Genomic DNA, 26,739 nt, shown 5'->3' with positions numbered 1-26,739 from the left:
GTGCCTTTCACTGTGACTAGTACTTGTTAAGCTGTCGGATGGTTTTTGAAAATCTCTTGTAGAAGTGGGATTGTTTTAATTACCTTCTCAGAGGAAGTGCAGATGAATCACAGTAGGAAGACTCTTATGTGAAAACAAGTCTGAGAATGTAATTCTGATTTCATCAAAAAGGATAAGAAATATTTCATCTCCCTGTGGGCCACCTTCTTTTCACTCTATTTACTCTGAAAGCTCTTTTGTGGGAGGGAAGTATGAGGCCAAACAATACTACCAAATTTTGCTAATATTTTTATGTTGATCTTTCCTAGTTATTTCTGTTGTGGTCTGTATTTCCAAGGTTTCTTATTCTATTCATCAGCTTTTTCCCCAAGTAATTTCTCAGCAATGCTCTCTTGCATTTGAAATAGTTATTTTTTCCTTTATAAATGCATTGTAACTTGTATAAGATTTTTAAATGGTTGCAAATACTAATCTAAGATAGAAATCATTACATGGAAGTGAATATGGCATCTTGCTTACCTGCTACTGATGGCATTTGGCCCAACAGGAGTTGTGATTGTCAAGCGTTTATGTAAGACATGGGTAAAAGGGAGTTAGTCAATTGCTTTGCTCCAGAGGTGGAATATGCAGCCTTTAAAGCTTGTAAAACGTACATTAACTACTTAACAGTACCTGTTCAGAAAACAAAAACCATTCCTGGAGATGCAGCAGCACAAAATCCACTATCCCAAAGCAAAATATGGATCATTGCCATGAAATTACTGATGCAAGGAGTCCCTAGCCAGGGAATAATGTTCTCTGACTCTATGATTCAGAAGGCTGAACAATTGCTTTATTAAGCTATGTTATCTTACACTATTACTACGTTAAAAGTACACTAAAGAGATACTATACTAAAGAGATACTGAAGAAAAACCTGTGGCTGTCTGGAGACAGTCACAACACAGCTTTTACCTAATTGGCAAATCAATCCAAACAACCACCACCAGAATTCAATTAACAAATCACTCTGAGTAAACAATCTCCATAACACATTGCACATGTGCCAAACTACAGGCACAGCAAGTAGAGATAAGAATTGTTTCCCAGGAAAAATCCTGGCAGAATTATGTCTCTCTCTGTTCAGAGAATGTGAATACCACATGAAATTACCAGCAGTGAACTGTCCTGAACTCTCCTGCAGACCCCAAGCTCTTCTGATGAACTTTTCAAAAGATGACTGGTGAACCAGTGTTTTCACTTGACCACAATGTAGGATTCTGGTATCTTGCTTACAGAAGTTTAATGAGCTCATTTCACCTTCTAAAGTATATATTCTAGCAGGGGTTTCTCTTTCAGAAATAATTTAGGGTCATTTATATCACTGAATACCTGACATATAGAACTGCAGCATTATGTTCTTTAGCGAAGAACCTACCCCAAAGTGTATTTGATATGTGAAAATGAGACACTGAAATTCTGTCACACAGTCATTATAGGTGAAAATAGCTCAACTCTCTACTTGACAACATGAAATAAACTATTAGAAGTACAAACATTTAAAATTATTGAGAGCATTACAGTATGATAATCTTCATATCACAGTATTTTAATAATAATGCACCAAATCACAAAGGTGACTTAAATTTCAAATGTTAATAACGTTTCTCAGAAGTGCTTTTTTTCTCCAAAATGGTGCAGCTTCTCTTTTCTATCCCTCTAACATCATATTTTGCATGTCCCTATGGAGGCTTAGAGTCAAAGTCTCCCTCAATTTTAAGTTGACATCTAGAACTGAATCAGTTTTTTTTATGCTAAGTAGGTCTCTACTTGAGAAGCAAAAGATCTAGGTCACTGCAGTACAAATATTTAACAGCATATTTTGCAAATGACAATTTAACAGCATATTTTGCAAATGACAAAGCTTGGTACCAGCATCAACAGAAGGGAAGAAAATGAGAATTAGACTAGCAGAAAATGAAATCACTGTTATATTTTACTTCTTAAATGAAAATTTGGAAATGGCCGAGTCTGCTCTTAGAGAATGAATTCCAGTGCAAGATAAATAGAATGGCAGTAGCTGAAAGCTGTGCCAGGTAATTGGCCTTTTACAATTAGGTAAGGCTTTGTGTGACAGTCAACCAAAGTCTTGAAATTGCTACAAAAACAGTTACCAAAAGTGACAAAACAAGCAAGGGGTATTCAGACTTGCTAATATATTTGGAGCTGAAATATTTTAGATGAAAGGAGTTGCTCTTGCAAACCTTTCTCTGTAAGTGCAAATGAGATTTATAGGAGGTTTAGAACTGATTTTTGGGTACAAGTCATCTGGAAATCATTGAAAGAAATGAAAATGACATGAGAGCTACAAGTAGTGAGGATATTTGCATCATGGTGCTGTTGCCACTGTCTCCTGATGCTCTGAGAACAACAGAAATAGATTTGTGGCTGGCCAGGGAAAGCACTGCTTGCTGTAGGACTTGTGATTATTCCTAACAAAAGGGACTGGGCCAGGGTGTGGAGTTGGCATTAAATCAGAAGTGAGGCAATTCAATTTCGTATCTAGGCAAACTGTGGCAGTTGATAACTGGCGCCAAAAAATAGCTGGTGTTCTGTGTGTTTGGATAAAAGAGAATATCAATTGGCATTGTCTATGGAAATGAAAAAAATTAGTGAATTTGGGATGGATTAACTGCTGCTCAGCACAAGGAAGGAACTTAAAAACCCAATCTATATACGGCGTAGTATTTTGGCTTGTATATCAAATGCTACTTGCACATCATGACTAGCTAATTCTTTAAAATTAAACTCCCTCTTCAAAAAAAACCTCAAACCCTCACAAGTTAAATGTTTTATATAACATATGTCATTTTTTTAGAGCTGTAAAAATATTGACAATTTTCTTGGTTTACTTCTTCTGCATGAGGAAAGGGAATAGGGGAGAAAAGGAAGGAGAATTGAAAAACCAAGTACATGAAATTACTTCCTTTGAGCATTGTGCTTGCTGCAGCTTATTTTTGATTCCACAAGTTCACTAAACATTGTTGGGATGACAAATGGCAGAAGAAGTCAAAATGTCTAAAAGAATAAATCCTAGTCCAACACAGACTCTGTTAAAAAAAGTATTCTTTGCAGTAGGAAGAAAACCCAAGGAACGAGCCCAAGAGAAGGTTGTCAGAAGGTGGGGTAGAAGCAAGTGGAGCCAAGTGTCACATGCACCAGGAACTATGAGAAATGAGCTCCTTTTGAGGGAAGGGAAGTTTCTCAAGGTGATTTGAAAAGGCTCTTGCTCAATGAACCAATGTCCATGCCAGCTATGCAATTTGGAATAGGAACTGTAAATCAAATAATGTCAGAACAGCCTGAGCAACAAAGTCTGGGTTTGGGTGAGTAAGAGCCTGCACTGGACTGGGTGGCTACTTTTTCTCTAAGACATCAAGTGAGTCTCTGTGTTAATTCTTCACAGGTGTCACAGTGGCAGGCTACCACAGGGAATTGTTGGAGTACCTGCAGCCTGGTGAGGCTGGGCTTCCCAGGCTTAAACAAAGCCCAGTTCATGCATGCAGTTCTTTGTTGTTTAATTGCTGAATCAAGTATGACCAGCAAGCTCTATGGGACTGTAAGGTTTGTGTCCTCCACCCCTCCATGCACACACTGTGCATTAACATCACTGATAGAAAGGGCTGGGTGATAAAGCTCAGTGGGGATCCCTAAATCTAGAGGTGCAGAGACACAAGCCTTCACAAGAAGGAAGATTAGCAGCCAGCAGTGTTTATCAGCACAGCCACACAGTGGGAGACAAAACATTAGGAGTTAAGCTGATCTGCTAAAGTAAAGGAAATTTATTTTCTGTTCAGCCACTCCAACATACTTTGCAACTGTTTACTGCTCTGCTTTATAGATGGATGCTTCTCTTCATAAATACTGTTTTGTGGAAGCTGCCTGTCTCCACAAGTGATGGAAAGTAAACCGTGCATGAAGATGAGATAAGAGCCAAAATTAGGTATACACTGGTAAGACCAACATTGAGCTGTATCCTTAGATACCAAGTAAGATTCTAGTCCAATTAGTGTCGAGTTTTCTCTTTTCCAAGATAATTTATGGTTTGGTTAAGTGTATAAAAGCATATAAATCTAAAGTTGAAGTTTTAGTCTTTGTGCTCTCTCCAAACATATGTGCTCAACAACAGCAAATGCTTTATCTAAATTTGTGTTTCAGAGGCTGCTTTGACAATTTTAAGAGCCACTGTATTTCTGACTTAATCCAAAATTACGTAATGAAGATGGTAAGCTGTTCCATTGCTTTAGAGACTCATCCTAGAAGCTGTGGTACCGATCTGGATTAGAGGGAAGTTCAGCCCCAAGGTATCTACCAAAGGATCCAAGGCCAGGAAGGTTTACTAATCCTTAGATGCAGTGGCTGTTTAGAAGTTGGTACCATGGATCTGAATTGTCTCTTCCAAAGTATTTTAACGGATCAAGGGAATAAAAGAGGAGGAGAAAAGGGATTCGTTGTTAGTTCTACCATCTCTTTTGCCTGAACTAGACAGCATGAGTAGAGATTTGGAAGGGGAGAAAATGTATTTTAAAATTTCTGGTTTAGGATTATGCAGTATGTATGTGCTTTGTCAGAGTTCCAAATGTTTGCTGTTCACAGTTTCTATAAACTTCATGCTCAGTTGTCAAAACTTACGCAAACTGCGAAGGCACATTCTTTGTCACCCTTTTTTCACAGCTGCCAGACATGGATCTCTTGTTGTGCTGTTAGAAAGGAAACAGAGCCCAAGTACAGCTTCTTTCCTCTCTGTAAGAGAAAAGGTTCTTCACTGACTAACAGGATTTCACAGTCTGCAGAAAATCCACACTGTCTTTTGAATGAGAAGGAAGTGTCATGCAGATAAATCATGCAGGCCAAAACCAAATTAGCATATGGTGGCACAAAGCAATGAGTGGTTTTGACAAGAGTGCTGTCTGGTACAAAACACATTTCACACCTTTCTGTTCTTATCAGCCTGTCAGTTTGTGACCAAAGAATATACAATCCTTCTGAAGCCAAAGGAGAATTATCCAAGATTTGATCTGTGTTCAAGTTTCAAGTTTTTTCCACTGGAATTCTAGATAGAGAAGTAAAATATTTCTAGCCACTTAATTAGTAGGAGGCCTAATATTTTTTCAGTTAGGAATAATGAGAAATGCATTGTTTCCATATAATCAATTATTTACTAGAAGATATTGGGCTTTTTCAAACCCTGTTTTATATTTATAAATGCATCAGTTTAATGAATAATTGTCAAAGGAACAGAACAGTTCCTTGTAATTTATTATTATCATATACAGGCTACTAAAATTTAGAGCAGAGATTATGTAAGGGCATGACCCATGTCCTGTTGATACAAATATCAGCACTCCATAGACTTCAATGGTACCGGAAGTGGATTTGGAGGTTGCTGATGAGATTTTGGAAATATCATCATTAAAATCTGAAAGCTGTCATGCAGGACAAATCAAGGTATGTGTGTAGATACATATTTTGGTGAGCAAGGAAGCAGGGAAGTTGCTCAAATCTTTGACTTAGGAGCATCAATTAGGGAAAAAGAACCCCTTTTGTTTGACAAAGCAGTTTTATACCTTTTTGGTTAAGAAGACTTACACAGCCTCTCTTTCCAGTTCTGGACAAAACATTTTTACATGGCTGGTGATTTCACAGTGTAGGGAGAATGAGAGCAGCCCCACACAGCTCTGCTTTGTGGCTGCAACAAAAGCTGGAGCAGTGGGTGCAGGATAAGGCAGAACATGAGGTGCTGCCCTGAGAGTAAACACTTTTCACAACCTGCCAATTATGTGTAGCCCAGGGAAGCAGAGAAGTCATTTCAGTAATTTCAAGAGGTTTGAGATGAGGTCACCTTTTGTAACTCAACCCTTTTAACTCCAAATACAATTTAATTCAAGTCAAGGAGCAGGGAAACACAGTTACTAGTGATTTGCCCTACAACCCGTATGATGTCTCTGCTCTTATTGTTTCAGCTAAGAGGATGGATAATATTCAAAGAAAACGAAAGTTTCTGTAAATCCTACATTTATCTTCTCCATGCAGGTAAGTATTAACAAGAAAAGTTATCTGTAAAATGATCTGCATTGTGCCTTTCTTTGCCTGCAAAAAATCCAGTTAAACCTGCACTAGATGCAATGGCACCCTTCCATTGCCTATGGCTTCAAAATTTGTTTATATTCTGTGGCATAACCATTCAGATGTCGTTCATTTTTAATGCTGTTTGATTACTTGTAATGAGCAATCATAGTAATAAAACAAGGATATATGAAACAACTAATGTCCACGCTAACCATAAACTCAGGCTATATCTGCACTATTTAGGTGAGAGCTTATTCCCATTTATTTGTTCCTGACACACTTGGATGCTTTTTGCAATGAACAGCACAACACCTCAGTCCAGGATGACAGACTGGCCTCCAGGTTTGGCCCTTTTCTCTGACAGGAATGAAATCTGCTGGAACACATCTGGCTTGTTTGTTAATAGAAGAGCTCCTAAAGCAGAGATCTGTTACCAGCACCAAGTGGAGTGCGAAGAGGGAAAAGAGAAAGAGGTACAGGGAAGGATGTGTGAGCAGAGGACATGAAGGTGGCTTCAGGCTCTACCTGGTGTAGTTAATGGATAGTTCAATAGGAAAACTGATTTCAGGAGACGACTGTCTGTGTGATACAGAGCATAAGCTCAGCAGGATGATGATAGGAATAGAAGACCAAGTTTTCCAGCCAAGAAGGCATGCCTAAGGAAATGTGAAAAAGGCTGTCAGGGTCCAAGTCTGTCTAATGAGCAATTGCTTTCCTGAACAAGGCTTAGAAAGCCTGTCAGAGAGGGAGCCTGGTGGCATTGGTCTCAAGAAGAAAACACACAGCAATGCTGCACCCAAGAAAAGTGCCATCTCCTCTCACCATGGGATAATGAAGACAGTCTTTGCCATGGGCATACACCTTAAGAGAGGGTTGTCAGCACTTGGAGGACTGAGGCAGCACAGGTTGGTGCAGGCATTGGAACTTCTCTTCGTTGATTTCCACTTAAGAGAATTTTTTTTTTTTTTTTTCCCAAAGATTACACCTTTGGTATTGTTGAACATATTTATTTTGCTGAAAATGAATTGGTGGTGAAATCTTCCTTCTCCAATTTTTCTTGGCAACCCAGAAACTCTATAAAAAACAGCTTTTGCTAGACTTTGCTTCATTCTTTTCTAGAAGTTCACTTGTACTGGTAAAATTATGTACCCAGGCCATGGAGCATCCATTCTATACAAAATGTAATTTTGCAGCATTCTCCTCGGTGATGTGGTTTCCCTATAAAACATCTATTTCTGTGAGGGTGGGAAGTGTTGCCAGACAGGCTCTCATATTGTTATTGCCTTTTCTGGATACTTTATGATAATTTCTTATGTGACTGATGAAAGCAAATTGTTGCTATTCAATGTAATATTGTTCAAAGGGGATATTACCTGTGATAGTGAGAAAGGTGTACTAGGCAGTTTAAATTAAGCTGGAAGAGAAATCAATGCAAATTTTCAACTTGGTCTCTCTGTTAGAAATTAACTATCGTTATTATTCATATTTAAACTGCAGAGGCTTTTTTTTTTTTTCAGCCACTTAGCTGAGTGCACCTCAGTAGCCTCTATGACCTTACCCGCATAGCCTTGCCAGCCAGCTTCTGTGGGATGGAATTCGGCCACATCTCCTCTGGCAAGAGTGGTTCTACTGCTGGGAAGGGGGTCTTCCGCAGCCTCCTGTCCTCTCAGTGAAGCATAGAGAACAACTCTTCTCTTTGAGCTTTGAGGAGTTGTTTGAGTTTTTTGGGAGTTAGCACAAAGGGGGCTGGAAGGGCAGATAAAATCCCTGCTCTGTTCTGTTTGGGATGGGCATGAATCAGCACCAGCCTGACCTGCTGTGGGTGGCATGACCCTCCCCTCACGCAGGCCATGCTCCCCACAGCATCATCTCTTTCCTTTCTTTCTGACCCGAACGTGAGGAGAGGCTGATTTGGGAGTTTCAGCACCTACCTTGGGCGTTTCGTGCCTGTGCTGGGGAGACACCGATCAGTGGGGTGCAGCGCTGTGAGGGTGGCAGCGATACGAGGAGCCGCTCTGAGGGGGTCCCAGTGCAGTGGGAGGTTGGGGGCCCCAGCGCCGTGCGGGGCGGGTGTGTGAGGGCGGCAGCTCTGAAGGCTGTGAGGGGCACTTGTGAAGGAGTCCTAGCGCTGTGAGGAGCGGCTCCCAGCGCTGTGAAGGCTAGTGAGAGAGCGGCGCTGCTGTGAGGGGGCTCCCAGCGCTTTGAGGGGTGGCTCTCAGCGCTGTGAGGGCTAGTGAGAGAGCGGCGCTGCTGTGAGGGGTGGCTCTCAGCGCTGTGAGGGCTAGTGAGAGAGCGGCGCTGCTGTGAGGGGTGGCTCTCAGCGCTGTGAGGGCTGGTGAGAGAGCGGCGCTGCTGTGAGGGGGGTCCCAGTGCCGTGAGGGGCGGCGATCTGAGGGGCTCCCCGCGCGCTCCCCCCTCACAGCAGCCGCCTCGCGCCCGTCCCGCGCCCCGCGCTCATTGGCTGCCGCCCCCGCCCTCCGCCGCCGCGGGCGGCGCCGCCGCTCCAAGTTTGTGTCCCGGCGGAGGCGCCGCCGCCCGCGGGCTGCTGCCGGCCCTCAGCGCTCCCGTCTCTGCCGCCGCCCCGCGGCGTCCGGCACGACCGAGCGCCCGAGGGGCCATGGCAGGGCGCGGGCGGCGGCGCTGAGGCGGCGGAGGGTGCGGTGTCGGTCCCAGAGCGGGCGCCATGCGGTCCCTGAACATCACCCCGGAGCAGTTCGCGCAGCTCCTGCGGGACAACAACGTGACGCGGGAGCAGTTCATTGCTCTCTACGGGCTGCAGCCGCTGGTGTACATCCCGGAGCTGCCGGGGCGCACCAAGGTAGCCTTCGTCCTCATCTGCGTTCTCATCTTCGCCCTGGCGCTCTTCGGCAACTGCCTGGTGCTCTACGTGGTGACCCGCAGCAAAGCCATGAGGACGGTCACCAACATCTTCATCTGCTCCCTGGCGCTCAGCGACCTCTTCATCGCCTTCTTCTGCGTGCCCTTCACCATGCTGCAGAACATCTCCTCCAACTGGCTCGGCGGTGGGTGCCGGGGCCGGGCTGTGGGCAGGGGGCAGCGCCGCCGCCGAGACCGGCGGTTCCCCGTCTCTGAGGGGGACCCTTCCCCTTCCCGCCCCCTGCGAGGGATGCCCTCTCCATCCCTCCTTCAGCTTATGCTCAAATCCCCCAGTGCACTTTACTGCTTGTATTCCTTCAAAGTTGCGGTTCGTTGTGTGGAGCCTTGCCGTACTACTTTGTCTTTTTTTTTCCCCTTTTCTCGCTAAGTAATGAAATCTGTCTGGCAGGTGAGGTATCAGTCCTTATGCAGCTTAAGTTCCTCTGACAGCTGTCAGCTCGGAGACAGTCCGCCTTAACCTTTTGTGGGGAAAAAGAATGTCCTTGAAGGAACAAGTGACTGGGAGAACGTGTAGAATTTGTGCAGAAATAATGCATCCTTTAAATATTTTTTTAAATTCTTTTTTTCTTGGGAGCTCTGTTGTATTCCTGTCTATGTATTCCTGTTTTTTGGCAAAGCTTCCCTGATGCTTAGAATGATTTTTTTTTTTTTCCCTTTTCTATGCATCCCAGTTCCAAAGTAGTAAAGAGCAAGCACAGAAAGTTGCAGTAGAATTGTATATGGTATTTATTTTCCTGGTTTTCTTTTCTTTAAACAGTGTTTGACAGTTATAAGTGGAAAAATAAAAGGGGTGGTTTTGCAGCAAGTAGCAGGCAGCATCTTGTACAGCCACAAATTGAAATATTTTTCAGAATATTTCAGAATGATCACTAAAGGTGTTGATAAAGTGACACATTGATGTTTCAATTTGCAAGGCTTACTGTGTTTCTGTTGTTCAGAGGCAACAGTGAAGGTTGTCAGAACATGGATATTTAATTCCAGAACTTCCCACAGACTGGAATGCTGAGTAGGGGTTGACAGGTTTGAGGAGACTTGGAGCACATGTGAGAAATGGGCTTTATTACAGAAACTTGAATTAGAAGTGATGAATCCAAAGCTCCTGGGACTGCTGATAGTAAGGACAAGTGTGCTATTTTCTTATGAGCTGTTTCGGGGAAGATAAGCTTTGTGCTTCTTCTTTCTCCTAAGGAAAGCTCTGATCTGTCAGCTTGACCAAATATCTGATCAGAATCAACTGAAGCCTCTGTGTGGGGTGAATTGCAGGAGACAGGGCATGGGCATGTGGAACAGCATGTGGAAAAGATTTATGTCTTTATTTATACTCTGTTACTGAGGGTGCCTGACAAAAATCTACAAGTAGTGAACGTAAAAGCTTTAGCATAGTTACAACAAATCTCTGCAGATATTCAGTATTTGGGCAGCTAAAGTACACTGTTCTCTGGGGATTACTGTGTTTTTTGCCTGCCCTCTTTGCTGGGCTAGGGCATTTACAGTACAAGTGAATGCATAGGTCTTTTGGTCTGGTGAAATCATTACCTTGATTTGGCACACTGTTGGGAGGACATAAAAAGTAACATCATGGATGGGTGTTAACCTTTTTTTCTGGGGGATGGGGGGGGGTGTGAAGTAAAATTGAGGAAAACAAATACATGAACTTAAGGTATTCCAAGGGTGTCTGGTTCCTGGTGCTGACGTGGTGAAGTGTGAGTGGTGATTAAAGTTGTACTGCAAATCAGAGCCTACCAGTCCTGGAGGAGTCTTTTCCTTGCTGGCTTAACTGGTTTAATATGCCTTTTGCCTTTCATTTTGGAGTCTGAAAAAATCTTGTTCTCATCCACTGTAATGCAACTTCACAGAGTAGTGCAAGATCCAACTCTGTTATAAAAAAGGAGATTTGACTTGTGACGTATCCTCGGTGGACAAAGTGGTGCATCCTGAGACACCTGGTGCTAGAAACTGATCAGGGATTCTGAGCCTTTAGTTACTTTATATCTTGTTTTACTTTCATCACTAAAACAAGCATCTGTACTAGGTGATGTGAACCAAGATGTGTATGTTTTGTACTTGTGTTTAATTTAGAACTGGTTCTTTATTTCCATGCTTGTATATGTGTGTTTGTGTTTCTTCCCCTTCTGAAACCCACAGAAGAATGGGAGAGGGGAGGAGAGGACTGCAAACAGAAGATCAGCCACAGTTTCAGAGTAGCTGAAGCTGTGACTTTTTCCATAGTATTTTTACTTGCACACTCTTAACTTTACCTGCAGTTAAAAATCTCAGGTGCCTCACTTTGCCTGATGATCAAGCAGCATTAACACAGACCCTTTAACTCTTTATGGGTAACAACTGGAAGCAGCACCATATTGACTAAAAATAGATTTGAACTGGTCCTGCTTTTGCTTCTCTGATGTCTTTAAGGATCTGTGTATCTGTGCAAGTGTAATAGTGAACAGTATATGATTTAATTTCCCAATTTAAACTTTGCAGCTGAAATGGCTGTAATTTCATGGGGAGCTTTGAATGAAAATCCAGCATATTCATCTCTCTGTAATTCAGAAGAAAATGAAGATTGTGTCTTTGTCATAAATGATCTCTGGGATTGCATTTATTGATAAGAAGGATGAAATGGGAGCTCAAGGGGGAGTAAATGGATGCATACAGCAGTAGTGTGTCTTGCTGCAAGCTGAAGCAGATGAGGACTTGCTCTCATATAGTCATAGGTGGGAGGCAGCAGTAGTGGTCCTGTCGTACTGATGACAGCACTATTAGAGTTAAATTTGGGCTTTTGTCTCTGGGTCAAATATTACAAGAGTTGCTTTGTTTCCTGACACTGCTTGGTTAGCTGAGTGTTGTCTTTACAGAGCTGCCTGGGCCGACAGGAGAATTAAATTAATGTTGTCTAATAGAACAGTCCTGGGGAAAGATAAGGGCACAAGCTGAGCTTACAATACAGCCAGCACAGTCCTACATTATTGTAAATTTTGCATCTTATCAGCTGGGATGTGTATTCTCAGGACAGGTGTCAGAGGGTGACTTTGCCTGTCACTTTGAGAGTAGTGAGTCATCTGAGATGCTCCTGAATACTGAGGTGCCCTCGTGTATCTTGTCTGTCCTCCAGCTGCCACTCAGGAGAAGGGTTGATCTTCTGTATGTTGCTGTCACATCGGGTACCTCTTGATGTGACAGCTTCCTCTTCTCTAAAGGCTTGGTGAAAAACTGGCACCTTCTACTCAGCTGAATCTCTAAGGTGCTTTCTCTTACCACGTGTTGTGTGACTAGCAGTGTGTTACCTGAGAACTTCCCTGTGTGAGAACCCATAAAGGTTCCTTGCCGAGGGATGAGAACTAAATCTTGCATCTATACCAAGAACTGATGTAAAACAATGCATTGCCCGGGTATGCAACACCCTTAGGGGTATCATCTGTGTGATGATGACTGCCCCAAATTACAAAATAGGAGAGAAATCAACTTGCTTGCTTTAAGTGAGGTGGAGAGAGCTCGTTACAAGCTGTGACAGTAATTCTAGTGCAAGGGCAAGATCAACAGCCTTTTACCAGAGGAAGGAGCAATTTAACATGTATCAGAGAATGGTTTCAGGCTTTTACTTTTGTAACCCTGATAAAAGAAGTGATGTTTGAAATGACTAAATCACAGTTCCAGGCACAGTGTCCGATAATGAAGGCATAATATGCTTATGGGAGTGTCATTTATAATTGCAGTCTCTGAATGTGTTATTGTTGGGAAAACTATCCACTGCTTGAATAATCAATGCAGTTTTGAGCAAGCAGTTCATAAGGAATACTTTTAGCCTCTTGAAAAAGAGAAGCAATTAGTTATTTTCATTCCCAATGTTGTGCTGCAAATGATTTTCTTTCCCAGCTGAAGGTGGTCAGTTTTAGATGCTGCATGCTGTCGTGACTAAAAATCCTTTGGAAGTGTTCTCTGAAAGCCTAACAGTGTGGAAACTTAAACATTTTGATTAAGGTATGAATTAAAAGTGTTACCATTATTTAAATTATTCAGAAGAGTCAACACTTTTCTGTTCTGCCACCAGTGAAGAAATTAATGCAATTCCAGTGATTTTGAGGTGATCCCAGCACTTTAGCCTTTAGCCCAGCACTAGGAAAACCTATGGAGTGAGATTTCAGTAACCTTGACTGAACGTCACTGAAGTGGATTTTTATTCTTTTTGTTTGTCTGTTAGCCATATAATCTTCAAACCATGTTCCAAACAGCCACATTTTTACCAGCTGGATTGTAACAAAGATTTAAGCTAGTATATTCTTTTAAAATCTTCTGTACTCTGTGTTAAGTCTGAGCACAAATGTGAAAATTCGCTTGAAATGGTTTTAATGTATGTGTTTGATACAGCTGGCTTTTGGCCTATCTCAGTCTTATTTTAATTTCACCGTATTTTCTATGATGTAGTAGCATAATTAATTTTTTTTTCCTCAAAACTTACCATGTCTTCTTTATAATAAAATTTGGCACTTTTTTCTCAGTTTTTCCATAAGAGTCTTTGAACTAACAGACACTTGAGAATGGGGCTGTATCAATTTCTTCTTGCTGCAGGTGAAGCCTGTTCTACACAAATGGATTAAATATTAAGTGAAATGTGCATGCATTGTTCTGAAATAATTACCTTATTTCACAGTAAATTTCATTTTCTATCTGTAAAGGCCTGTTAATGTTTGTAATTTGAAAACACCAGTTATGTAATTTAAAGTATTGAAAGATCTGGAGAAAGTCTCTAGTAATTATCTAAGCAGTTGGGCGTGGCTGCAATAGATTTATAAATAAAACTGTGGGTTTAAAAACTAAGAAGAGGCTTGATGTGAAGAACACTCACTATTCTGACAAGTACAAAGACTCAGGATTAAATCCCATTCAAACACAGCAAGGATGGTGGATGGATCTCAGGTGTGTTGATGTCAGAATTCCATTGAAGTTGATGGCTGTTCAGTTGGCCCTGACATTCTAAACACTTTATTTCTTTCTCTTTTTCCTCTAAACAAATCTGTTTGAAATACTTCTGTGAAGGATTATAAACTTCCTTGCTCAAGAGTCTCTTAGCCTTGATGGAGGTTTGAATTTCAAGGCACTTGAAGGTCTCATGCTTTCAGAAAACGGGAAGCATTTGTGTAGTGAGTTACAATTCAGGGCAAGCACCAGAGTCCTGAAGGAAAATTTTATTGTTAATAACAGTGACACCCAGAGACCCTGTGCATGGTGGCATCAGAAGCTTCAGGGAAGCTGAAGTTCTGTTATATTTTTACTGTTGGTACATAGGTGTTTATAGGTGTTTTTTGACTAGCTTTTACCTCTTATTCATTTGAAAATATCATGGTGTTTCTTGTTTATAAAAAAACTTTGTGGCTGTTTTGTTGTGGCCTCCAAGTCCCCAGAGTGTGTGCTGTGTGCCTCAGCACACTGTGTGTGTGTTCCTATTCCAGCTAACTGTGTCTAATGGAAAATATCCTTTTGCTTCCCTTTTCTGCACGTGCCAATGTCACTTGTCCAGCTCAGTAAGCTCAACCTGCAGGCATTATGTAGACTTTTGCTTTTAGCTACTTTTGTACAGCCTCAGTGCTTACTTTTCGTGTGTTTGTCTTCAAAAAGATGAGTTAAGGGTTTTTTTGCAGTCTTTTCTCCCGGGAGTTCAGCTCAAGGCATAATGAGTGGTAGTCTGTGCTCTTTGACAGTGTGGTTGATGGGAAGAAAATGAGAAGACATCTGTAAAAAAAAAAAAAGGTGGACATCTGGGAATTTGAGATTTGTCTCCCAATTTGGGGTGTTCCCTTTGTTCTTTGAATAGCTGGGTACCAGCTGGAAATTCCACCAGACTAATGGTGAAAGTGTGTCTCATTTTGTTACTTGAGTAATAGTGATACTTCTTTACTTCTTAAGAATACCCTGGGATGCTGGGACTTCGGTAGAGGAGTAGTGCATTACAGGGAAATCCCTGTAAGGCAAGTATAGTTCGAGTGGATTTAAGTCTGGCCATTTTCAAACTGTAAGAAATAGCCTATGGTGAAAGTTTGGGGTTTTTTTTTAGTTTTGGTTTGTGTTTGTTTGCTTGTTTTCAGTTTTCCCCAGCTTCAGCACTCAGAGTTGAACTCATTTCCTTAGTGAAACAGGAACTAAAATATTTCATTAACAAGTTTGGCTCTTCTGTTTGTTATTAGTAGTAGCAGGAGTCCCTTCTAACTTAGCGAAGCAAAAATGTAAAGCCAGCTCTTTGGTCACATTCACCATTTGCCATGTGCAGAGTAGGTAGGATTCGAGCTTGCTTTTGGTTTTATCTCACGACAGAAGTTTAAGCCCACTGGGTGAAGGATGTGAATTTGACAAAGTGGGTCTGGTGCTCTATGTGCAGCACATTCTGTACTGGGTGTAGTGAGAAACTGATGAGATGCTGACTTAGTAAAATATTTGCTCTGTTTCAGGAGGCATTTCCTTAGGCATTACTGATGGCAGGAAAGGAGCAGGGGCAATTTTATTTTATAAATTGCAGTTGTTAAAAGATGTGAGGATGTCTTGTCATGGTCTTCTTGATGCCCTGGAAAAGTACATATTGGGTGAAAACCAGACATGCAGCCCAATGCATCCTCAGCCAGGCAGTTCCTACTGGCCATGCTAAGATTTCAGTCAAGGAACTTGAAACTGGGCTGCATGGTGTGTTTTCATTCTGGTTAAATCCGGATCTGTGTGCACATCCATCATGTTGCTGGTGTTGAATATGTGCTTGGAGGGTGTGTAATTTCCACCCACTGTTGGTTGTCCTCTCCTTCCCTTTGTGGAGCCACAGAAAAAGGGATTTTGGGCAACTGGAATTGGCAAGACCAGTAGCAAACCAGTTCCTACTTGTAAACTGGAGTGGCTTTAGCCCGGCCTATCTATCAAGCAGAAGTTTCCTTGTTCCCTTCATGGAAGGTAGGATTAAGTTTTCAGAGTTTTCTGTTTGTTTTCTCTTTTCTGTGCTGTTACTGCTTAAGATGTCTGTAGCATCTTAAAACTTGACTGAAAATTGGATGGATACTTCTTAGGCTGTTTTGGGTTTATGGATTATATCTGGGTAAGGTATAAATAATGGTCTGGTAAGGACAATAACCCTGACTGTTGCTGAGATGAATAGCTGAAACTGAACTGTAAGAGTATAAGGGAACTCTGGATATAGAGACAGAGAAAATTATCTCAGGGTCAAAAAATGGGTTCAAGAGAAGTAGATTGGGGAAGGGCATGAAAGTAAGATTTTTTACAGAATTATTTATATGACTTTCTAAGATGGTTAGGACTTGAGAATGGGTAATGGAGAATGACTAATATGTTAAGAATTGAATATGGATTTTTGAAAGCTGTGTCAGCAATAAAAGTTGGAGCTTCATAAACACAATAGGAATCTGTACAACTTAGAAAATGCAGGCAGGAAATTGCATTTGGTTTGGAAAGGGCCACTAACATAAATAGATAATCAGCAGAGAGGGAGACTTGGAGAACAGAAGGATGATGAAGAGATTAAATTTTTCCTTTTATGCCTCCTCCTCTATTTATCTCACTTGACAGGATGATGCATTAAATGCCAGAGTGTACAGATAGAGTGATACGTAAACAAGCTTAAGGAATGTGTTTGCAACAGCAGAAAATGTAAACTTTTAGACAGGTAGCACCCAGACCTTCATAAACTGCAGAGTAATCTGCCAAAATGAAAAATAATAAATGGCTCTGTGACTTGACATGTCTGAAAACAGATGATGGAAAACTTGGTCAAAAGTGAAATAGGAGTAAGTGTCAGACTGGTAACAAAGCAAGTGAGTATGTCCTTAGAAATCTTGGCTTTGCAGATGTGTACAATAAAGAATGGCTGTGGAGAGCTGCATTTGACAAATGGCTTAAATAGGTGACTCAGCAGTTTAGATGTTACAATAAATCTGGCAATCTTGGTCTGTTATTTTTAGCAATGGAGTCTAGGGTTAATAGCTGTTGCATGCCTTATTTTCTGATTATTGCAGGTGCCTTCGCTTGCAAGATGGTTCCATTTGTTCAGTCCACTGCTATTGTAACTGAGATTCTTACAATGACCTGCATTGCTGTGGAAAGACACCAGGGAATTGTGCATCCACTAAAAATGAAGTGGCAGTACACCAATAAAAGAGCTTTCACCATGCTTGGTAAGATTTTAAGCATGTCCAGTAATTGTCTGTGAGAAATGGTCTTCAGCGTGGATGGCATGGCATCCACAGAAGGCAGTGATATGACCAGTGATTCAGAGGCAGAGTTAATTGACCTTTATAAAATAGCTCAGGGATAGTGCCTACAAGTAAAGTATTCACTAGCCAAAACTCTCACAAGGCTTGGCATCTGAAGTCAAAAATGTACTTAACAAAGATCAGCCCTTAGCAGCCATTTATTTTGGTTTTTTTGGTTTTATTTTTTTCAAGAAAAGCTCAAAATGTGCAAGTGCTGCTTAAGAAATGTCACAGGGAAATGACCCTTCCATTGTTACACAAAGAGGTTTATTTAATGCTCCTTATGCAGATTAAGTGCTTTTCCCTGTGGAATATCAATAAATGGAGGTAGTTTGAGAGACAGAAGTCTGATGTCAAGAGAGCATGCTGTTATTGACGTGAGTGTTTGACTGATGAATACTTCATAGGAAACTTTATTATTTGCTACAGTTTTCTACCTTGCCTGACTTTTCAAAGCTGTTGAACTGTTCATACCAAATCCTGCTTGTTGGACCAAGTATGAAAAAATATGTTTGTTTACAGGCATAGTCTGGTTGCTGGCTCTCATTGTTGGGTCACCCATGTGGTACGTGCAACGGCTTGAGGTAGGTCAAATGGGGATTTGCTTGTTAAACTCAGTCCTTGCTGGATCTTCCTGTACTTTTAGGTGAAATTGAATCAACTCCTGTGAAATTAGAGGGGGATAAGGGAGGTAGAGCTTTGGTTCTGTGTGCTAGCCTGGGAAGGGCTAAGGATTAGAGCTTGCATGTCCTGTGGAAGAGGGAATACAAACAGGGACTAGTCATGCCTACTCTCCCTAAGTACATCAAAGAAGAGTAATTACATCTGTGACTTCCACTGTGGATTTCTCTTGCACTGGCACAAGGAATAGAGGGCTTAGATTGCTGTTTCAGGATGACACAGTGCTCCCCAACATCCGGAAGAACTGTGCTTAGTTTAGAATTAATCAGCTCCTCATTATAGCTGATGAGTTACCACCCCTGTTTGGAGGTTAGGCAGAAGACTTGGCAGAATCTGCTGCTTGTGAGTCTGAATGTTAATAATTTTTTTTGTTTGGTAAAGTGGCTAATATGTGAGGTTTCTCTACATCCATCTTTACTTGCAAAACGTGTAGCCAAGGTCTCCTCTGAAGTGCAAACCAGAGCCTCTCCCCACCTCCCTTTGTCAATTTGGATTGAACTCAATATTTGATTGGAAAAATGCTTGAAAGAATTTTGTCACTCTGAAATATCTGTGGAATTTTGGTTGTTCCATTAAGAGCAAGGAATATCTGAATGTGCTTGGGATTTGCACTTGGGATAAGCACCTTAGTGACTCATCTTCTTTGCATATGTTACAGGTTAAATATGACTTTCTATATGAAAAAGTTCATGTTTGTTGCTTGGAAGAATGGGCCAGTCCCATTTATCAGAAGATCTATACGACCTTTATTCTTGTTATACTTTTCCTTCTTCCACTGATGCTGATGCTTTTTTTGTACACTAAAATTGGCTATGAACTCTGGATTAAGAAACGAGTGGGAGATGCTTCAGTTCTTCAAACAATTCATGGGAGCGAAATGTCTAAAATATCAAGGTTTGTAAGTAAAATGCACTTGGAACTTTGACTTTTAGAAAGCTTTTTTCCTGACTTTTTTATTCCTCCTGAAGAGAGTTGAAAATGCCTTGCAAGATGTGCTAATGTCATGCTGCTGTCCCAAAAAAGAGAAATAAAGTGCTAGAGTTATATGATGATGCATTTTTTTCTTTCCAAGGGGATTGTGTACTTCTGAGCTTTGCTTGAGGGTTTTATTTGAATCTGCAGCCATCAGCACACAGTCACAGATCTAACTTGAAGAGAGATATGTAACTGCCAGCCAGTTCCCAGTGATTCAGTGTGGAATTCTTGGTGCAATTTCAGGAAGAAGAAGCGAGCAATTGTTATGATGGTGACAGTGGTGTTTCTCTTTGCAGTCTGTTGGGCTCCTTTCCATGTGATTCACATGATGATGGAGTATGGTGAGTACCTGCCGTATCTCATAGAATAAACTCTGGGATTTTGGGGTTTTTTTTTAGTAATGGGACTTGAGATTGTGAAGAGATAATGATACTACAGCATTCAGCTCTAGAATACCTTCTGGTAGCCAAGGTTGATTTCTGCTTTAAGGAAAAACAGGAATGTTAGAGGGGTGAGCATCTCTGTGTAGATTCTTTTTCTTACCATGTCTGTTATGCTGCCCTCGTTTGCTGAAAGGTCAAAAGGGCTTGGCTGGAAGGTAAAAGTTATTTCTGGGCATAAAACATCTCAAAGTTTTTAATTATATTTAATATAACTAAACTGTTTTGAGTTACACTTACAATGAAATATTTATCCCTTTTATTGAGGTAGGCATATTGGAAATATAAATACTGGACATCACAGTGATGATATCCAATGAATCCAGCTGGAGGTTTTCAGTGCTCTTGACTGAAAACTGGCTTGGAAATGCCCTCAATGCTTTTGTGTTGGCTCTTTTTGCTATTTGCCTTATTCTCTGGGGTCTTGCACTGTTCATCTCCTGCCTCCTCCATGGATACTGGAGCAGCCTACATGCAGGAACAAGAGGAAATTTTCAGTAGTTGTACTCTACTTGCTAAAGGCAGGAGCTGTTTCTTTGTCTTCTATCACAAAAACGATTGTAGCAGATAAATCAATAGTTCAGCCAGTCAGCTTTTTTGGCTCATAATTTTTCTTTCTTTTGATTCTGTTACTACCTGCATACAAAGCAGGACTCTGTGATAGGTCTTGATTTTATCTTGTTGATGAAACTCAATTGCTAATGTTAAGAGCTTCCAGCATGGGTTTTTGTTGATTTTAAACAAAAACATCTAATGCCAAACTGGATATAACCAGGCTAAGTAGTAAGCATTTATGACATTCTGTACTTACAGCATATTTCTCTTCTCCTCTCCAGGTAATTTTGAGAAGGAGTATGATGATGTGACAATCAAAATGATTTTTGCCATTGTCCAGATCATAGGATTCTTCAATTCTATTTGCAACCCTATTGTGTATGCTTTCATGAATGAGAACTTCAAGAAAAATTTTCTGTCTGCCCTCTGCTTCTGCATTGTGAAAGACAGCACATCTCCAAGCAGGCAGCTTGGGAACTCAGGAATTACCATGAGGAGGCAAAAGCCAAGTGCATCTCAGAAAGATCCCGTGGATTCAGACGAAGGCAGGAGGGAGGCATTCAGTGATGGTAACATCGAGGTCAAGTTCTGTGATCAGCCAGCTTCCAAAAGGAATTTGAAAAGGCACCTGGTCCTGTTCAGCTCTGAGCTTACTGTGCACTCTGCAGTAGGAAATGGACAGTAGCATCACAAGGGGTTTGGGAATGGAGAAGTCATTCTCTTTATCATCATTTCAATAAGCCATTTAAAAGAGTTTGCTGCTTTGCATGCTGAAATGAGGGTTAAAATGATGTGTGGACTCTAATAATGTTGGGATAGTGGCTGAGAAAATGTAATATTTATTTTATAATAATGAGGAGTAAGACTTTGGAAAAGAACGTTACTGTGTGATTTCTAGGAGAAAATAATTTCTTCCTGACCTAATTTAGGGCTTGTTTGCCCTCTGCTTTAGGTAAACCAAACAACTGCTGCTTGCTCCATTTATTGTGTGTCTGGACTGTACCCAGCTGAATGCCAGAAGACAGGAACTATGGAGAGAATGTGCACCTTCTTGGGAAAGCTTGGAAGTCTTACATAGGGATGACATTGTAAGATCTACTTTCTGCAGCTTTGAGGACAGAGCAGCTTCAGATCTGAGTTCAGGAAAGATGGAGGCTGAGATGCAATTCCATTTTAGAAAAAAGAAGGGGAATCTGAGTTATCCAGAACATGACTCTGAAGAGATTGAAGATTTAAGCATCGCATGCATGTTCAGATTTTGTTAACAGGAAGCATATTAGTAATTAACAATGCATGCATAATTACTGTGCTGTTGTTTACAGGTTAATTCTTGGGTACCAATTTACATGCCATTGTACTGCCCTGCAAACTGCATTGTTCTGCTGGAAAAGTGCTGTAAGGAGAGTGCAGATGCAGAAGGTGTGGTAGTAGAGTAAACACTGAATTGAACTTCCTGTCATGCTTGGACATGTGACTCTCAGGTTGAAAGGGTGGTGTTGCCATTTTCTGGAGGGTTATAGGGGCCTGGTCCAGAGCCTGCTGGGACTTTACAGAAGACTTTCAGTGGAGTACCATGGTCTTTTGACCAGGCACTTCTCTGAGGACATGCTTGTATTTTTGTCTGTTCATCATCTTCAAAGGGGATTGATTGCTATCTGAGAACTTGGCCAGTGCTTTGTTATTTTAGGCTTCATAGTAAATTGTGGGGTTGATATCCATATAAATTCTAAATGGTTTTGCTCTCAGTGGGCCAAACTGCAAAATTGCAAAGGTATGTTTGCAAGTGTAGGACTGGGGGAGAAGTGTGATCTGAACTGGTACACTGGGATCTGGTACACTGGGATTCCATAAATGTGGCCTTGAAATACAGAATTTGCCACTCCAGCTGAGGTTAGGTTGGGTCCTTAAACAGCCTGTAAAATGTCAGTGCTCTCTTCAGTCACCCCTTGCCTCACCTGTGGGATCTTGGTGTGCTGCCTTGGCAGTCAATTTAAGGTTCTTTTACATTGCTACTTCACACTTCATTGTAAATGAAAACTTAGGGTAAAATATCCTTGTATAATTTGGACGTAATCTGATCCTTCTCTGTCTACAGATTGCAATGGTTTTGTGACACGCTTTGTTTACATGTGTATTTTTATATTCTATATGATACAGACTTCTGTGCAATGACAGAAAGCTCCTGACTTGTCCTGAGGGCCAGGAATTAAGAGCTTAATGGGTTATCATCATAGTTTTCCTCAGCAGATGTAAAGTTTAACTGCCTGATGGTGAGAACTATGTGTTTGGATAGAATCTGTGACGGAAAACTAATTTATTTTCAGCTATTTTATTTATTTGCACTGCTAATTTCAGTGGCAGATTTTAACGAGCTTTTAACCAGAACTTCCAAGTATCTTATGTTTTTGTTTTGTCTTCCCTGCTTCTGTTGTCTCATAAAACATTGAGTCAATGAATAACTGCTGCAGTATTAATTTTATTTTCATTAAAGTTCCTTTATGGCTTTGTTGGTGCTGTTTTGCACTAGGGGATATCTACTGTAAACTTCACTTGGAGTCCCTCTTTGTTTAAAGATTGATGTGAGCTTATCTGTGTCTCTTTAGTGATTAAATTCCAGTCCTGTTACAGGTGCCAGCTGCTCCTGTAATCCTGAGAGCTGTGATTTAAAGGACTTTACAGAATAAGGTGAGAAAGAAGAAGAAAAGTCCCTGTCTTGGTAGAAAAGAAGTGATAAATATTTCAGCATAGATGTATGGAGCTATGGTTAGATTAAATATAAACTAAAATATAAAAGACAGTTCTCATACTGTTCTTAATGGTAATTATATTATTTGTGCATTTTCAACAGAGTAGTTGTCTTGAAGCCAGGTAATCTTGTCCTGGCTGCAGGGAATAAAAGATCCATTATTGACATAAGCACCACCAGGATTTTGCCCACTGTTTTTAAATCTGTCAGAGCTTCAGCTTTGATTTAGCCAACAAAACCAGCTGTGCTGGTCAGGTGTGTCAGTTTTAGCCTGGTTCGCCTATCCTTTGCAGTGGCTTCTACCCTGTGTGTGGCTGTAACTGAGTGTTTCAAACCAGCAAAAGCCCTGCTGTCCCTCAGCCTGCCTGTGCTTATTTCCATCCTCCAGTAACAGAATTGCATGGTTCATCTGATCACAAAAATATTCCTGGCTAATGAATTTATCAGAGAACAGAAAAAATAACCACGCTCATTTCCATAAACTGAGAATATTTATCAAAGCTGTCATGTTCTTTGGGGAAAAATGTTTCTTCAAGTTTATTATCTTATTTATGAGTTACTTATAATTTCTTTGATAAAATTAAAGAGAAACTTCTTTTATTCTCAGCTGCAAGGGGCTGAGCCTTTAAGTTGCAGTGAGATGATGCCAGGGACTGGCAGGCTGATGAAGACAGGAGCCTGAAAGGACACATTCAACCGAACAGAGACTCTGGAAATTGACTGCATGAGGAAAGAGTGTCACATGTGTCAGCTTGTTCAACTGATACCAGAGTAGTAACAAGGAAAACAGTGAGTAGAAGGGAGTAAGTCCTCTCAGTAATTGCAACAGTAGCAATTTAAAAACTAACCAATATCAGCCTGCTCCGAGGAGTAACCAATTGCCAATGACTGCCAAAGCAGCAGAGATGTGTGGTGTGCCTGCATCCAAGGAGTAAGCAAATAAATTGTCAGCCTGGAGATGTGTTAGCCCTGTCTGTGTGCTGATGACAGGATTAGCTCATGTGCAGTGGTTGCCTGTGCTGCTGGCAGAGGCTTGGAGCATGGCAGAAGCCATTGAAACAAGTGATTCAGCAGAGTGAAAGGGACACCTGAGAGATCAGAGAGCTATATTGCAGAGGAGACCTAGATTATTATTGCTCAGAAAAAAAGGAAATAATAACAAGGAATAAGTAGAGGAAAGGATTTAGTAGAGCTGTTGACTTGGAGAGATGGGAGAGAAAGATAATCATGGCAAGCTAGGTTTTTATATCAATTAAGGTTGATCTGGGTGTTAGAAAAGTCGGGAGAGTTTAGGAACTGTGTATTCCTTAAAAGAGCAGTTCTGTGAACAGAACAGCATCTCAGTGCACAGGGCTAAAGGCTGGGAAGAGTGGAAGCTGCCCTTTTGGTGCCTCTCCAGGTGGGAGTAGCAGAAGGGACCGGGATTTTCACCAGCCTGAGGAGGAGACAGGTAAATGTGGATTTAATGCACACTAAAGAGCTTAGATTGTGTATATCCCTTCAGAAACACTGACATAACAATCTCTGTGTTTCTGTCTATACTCCAAGTCTTGCTTCACCTCTCCAAACTGGCTTCCAGGAGTACTGCTGGATGTTCAAGCCATCATTAGCTTCCTCTCGTGAAGCTGATGGATTATGTAGTAATTTTAAATGCTCTGGTGTGGTTTGAGATGAAGGGTCACATGCTGGTTTATTATGAGGGTTTCATCTCCCCCCAGCTCCTCATCCACATCAGCACAACAAAACCTGCTCAGTCAAAAGCAGTAACACCTGGTTTCTTTCATTCCAAATAATACAGACTCACAGCCCTACGAGTTAGGCTCACACAATGTTTGTTTTGTTGCAAAAGTGCTGTAGCAAACCCTACAAGCCAGGGTTGTTTTTGAGAAGGTTTAAGGATATTTGTATATATTTAGTGCTTTCATAAAAGAAAAAATCTAGTAGAGATACAAACAAACTTCTACAAATTGCATCTCTGCCCTGTAGGGTGCTTAAAATGCCAGCCAAGACTTGAAAAGATGTCTTGCTGCCTGAAAAAGGTTGAATTTTGTTTCTCAGCCTCCTGTGGAGTAATACTAAGCTTTCTATGAAAAGCTCTTATTTTTTTGCATTTTGCTTTTTTTTTCCCCACAAAGTAGAAACTTCTGCTTATTTCTTATTCTTTGGTGAAATAATCATAAACCTTTTCCCCAAACATAGTGTGGAATATAATCAGTTGATGATAGGTACAGTGTCCTAAAATGACATGTGCGTGCATTGAAAAGCTTTTTTACATTAGCACTTCTTAGATGAAAATGTCTTTATTTTTTTAACATTCCGTTGAAATCTCTTGACAGCATTCTAGCTTTTATTTGCTCGTTCCAATGCCATCACTAATTTTTCTAAGTTAATTTCAGCAGGGTTTCTCAGGACTCTCCTCAGGTGAATGTACTGTTCCCTTGAACATGGTCCTTTTTATCCTCTATCTCTAATTTTTTTCCATTTATTAAATTGTATGGTCTTAGACCATCTTTCCCCATGCTCCTGAGCAAAGCCTTAATTAATTGATTTAAAATTTATGGCGCAGTCTCCATAAATCTCTTGTTACATCTTGGAAATTCATAAGAAAGCTTTCAGGCTTTTTCTGTGCTCTGGGATCTGATTTGTAAATCCATTTCATTTTCCCATCTGAAATAGGCATCATTGCTATTTGCATTTATGCCACCTTGATAAATATTCTAATATATGGACATGGAACTGCTGCAGGATCAGGGATAGTTCTCCTGTGATATCACAGGTGCAATCTTTTAATTTCATTTTCTGCCTCAACAGTTTGCTCAAGCAAAAATTAGTCAGGGTTGAACTGTATTTTCCAGTGTTGACAAATAAATCCTTCACTGACTTAATGAAGCAGAAGTGTACTTACTTACAGATCCATCACACTGGAGGGGAAAAAGATTTCAAGTCTTTTAGAAAAAAAAAAAAATCCTAAGTAATCTTTCTACTTGTACAATAAAAAGATCAGCATGATTGAGATTTTTAAGCAATTTTCTTCCTGATTACTTTTTAAGGTGTCTTTCCCTGTTGTCCAGACTCTGCTGTGTGGGGTGAGGAAGCTGCTGACTGGAATGTGTGGGAAGAGGCTGAATTATAGTTCTCAGTTTGTATCAGGGCTGCTCTGCTCTGCTTGTTGGCATCCCTGGCAACCTTCTGCTTGCATGGTGTCACTCAAACTCTGCAGCTGTCTCTGCTTAAGATCCCTCTTTTCCCAACAACTAAACTTGGTTTAGTAGGAAGTTGAGCTTTGATTTCTGCTATTTGCCTTGCTCCTTTTTTTTTTTTAATCTCATTGATTTGTTTTACTTTTTCATTCTTTCCTCCCCCCCCCCCCTTTGCTTTCCCTGAAGCAAGTCCTTGTGACCTTATCTCTTTTATACAGATTAGAATAACCAGGTAATGAATTTTGAGACCAAAGGGAAGCAGCCCTGTGGTTCAGAATTTTTTATTCCATCAAGTCTGATTATCAGATTACAAAATGCATTTCCAGTCCTTATTTCAGGCACCCTTGAAAAGACCTTGCCCACTCTACTGGTTGCATTAGGCTTGCATGTGTATATTTTGTTTCTGAATTGACTTTATATATTGACATTTTATTTCTCAGGCTGCTTATTGGCATATTTCCATTTTAATATTTCTTTCTTTGACTTTACAGATTTCTAATTCCTAGGAAGTGGAGCTTCACAGTAATGTGCCAGCTGCACTGGGCGAGATGGGATTTTTTTTTTTCTTTAAATAACAAGTATTGATGTCGGTATTTATTGTACAAATGACAGCTAAACTATGGCTTATAAAAAGGTCCAGTAACTTTGTTCTGGTAGTCTGACAACTCTGTGCAGTGTCTTTTGTGTGTGTGTGACAACAGAAATAGAATGTTCTTCTGCTTCTTGCCTCTAACCCATGGTTTCCATAGAAACATCAGCTAAACACCCAATTTAGCTATTAGTGAATTCAGTCCATAACTGAAGAATCTTAAAAACCATGCAGCCTGAGAACAAACAGCTAGAAAATATTTAGTGTCGCCACGGGTAAAGTATAAAATACATCCTACTAAATA

At 40.8% G+C, this 26,739-nt stretch overlaps 1 protein-coding gene across 2 annotated transcripts; it reads left to right on the top strand.

The window, feature by feature from the left end:
• Positions 1-8,658: 8,658 nt before the first annotated feature.
• QRFPR (pyroglutamylated RFamide peptide receptor) lies at positions 8,659-22,426 on the top strand. 2 transcript variants are annotated; one of them, XM_059843712.1, is made up of 6 exons: positions 8,659-9,131; positions 17,013-17,171; positions 17,772-17,833; positions 18,589-18,824; positions 19,149-19,246; positions 20,182-22,426. In XM_059843712.1, the coding sequence occupies exons 1-6, from the start codon at positions 8,792-8,794 to the stop codon at positions 20,583-20,585; spliced, it is 1,299 nt and encodes a 432-aa protein (XP_059699695.1). In that variant the 5' UTR covers positions 8,659-8,791; the 3' UTR covers positions 20,586-22,426. The 2 variants fall into 2 exon arrangements, with proteins under 2 accessions (XP_059699695.1, XP_059699696.1); XM_059843713.1 differs by having other exon boundaries at positions 19,202-19,246; positions 20,182-20,322.
• Positions 22,427-26,739: the final 4,313 nt, after the last annotated feature.

Source organism: Haemorhous mexicanus, chromosome 4 (assembly GCF_027477595.1).
Source record: "Haemorhous mexicanus isolate bHaeMex1 chromosome 4, bHaeMex1.pri, whole genome shotgun sequence".
In the NCBI taxonomy this organism is placed as follows: domain Eukaryota; kingdom Metazoa; phylum Chordata; class Aves; order Passeriformes; family Fringillidae; genus Haemorhous; species Haemorhous mexicanus.
The sequence above is the reverse complement of the archived record's forward strand: the minus strand, read 5'-3'. Positions and strand labels throughout refer to the sequence as shown.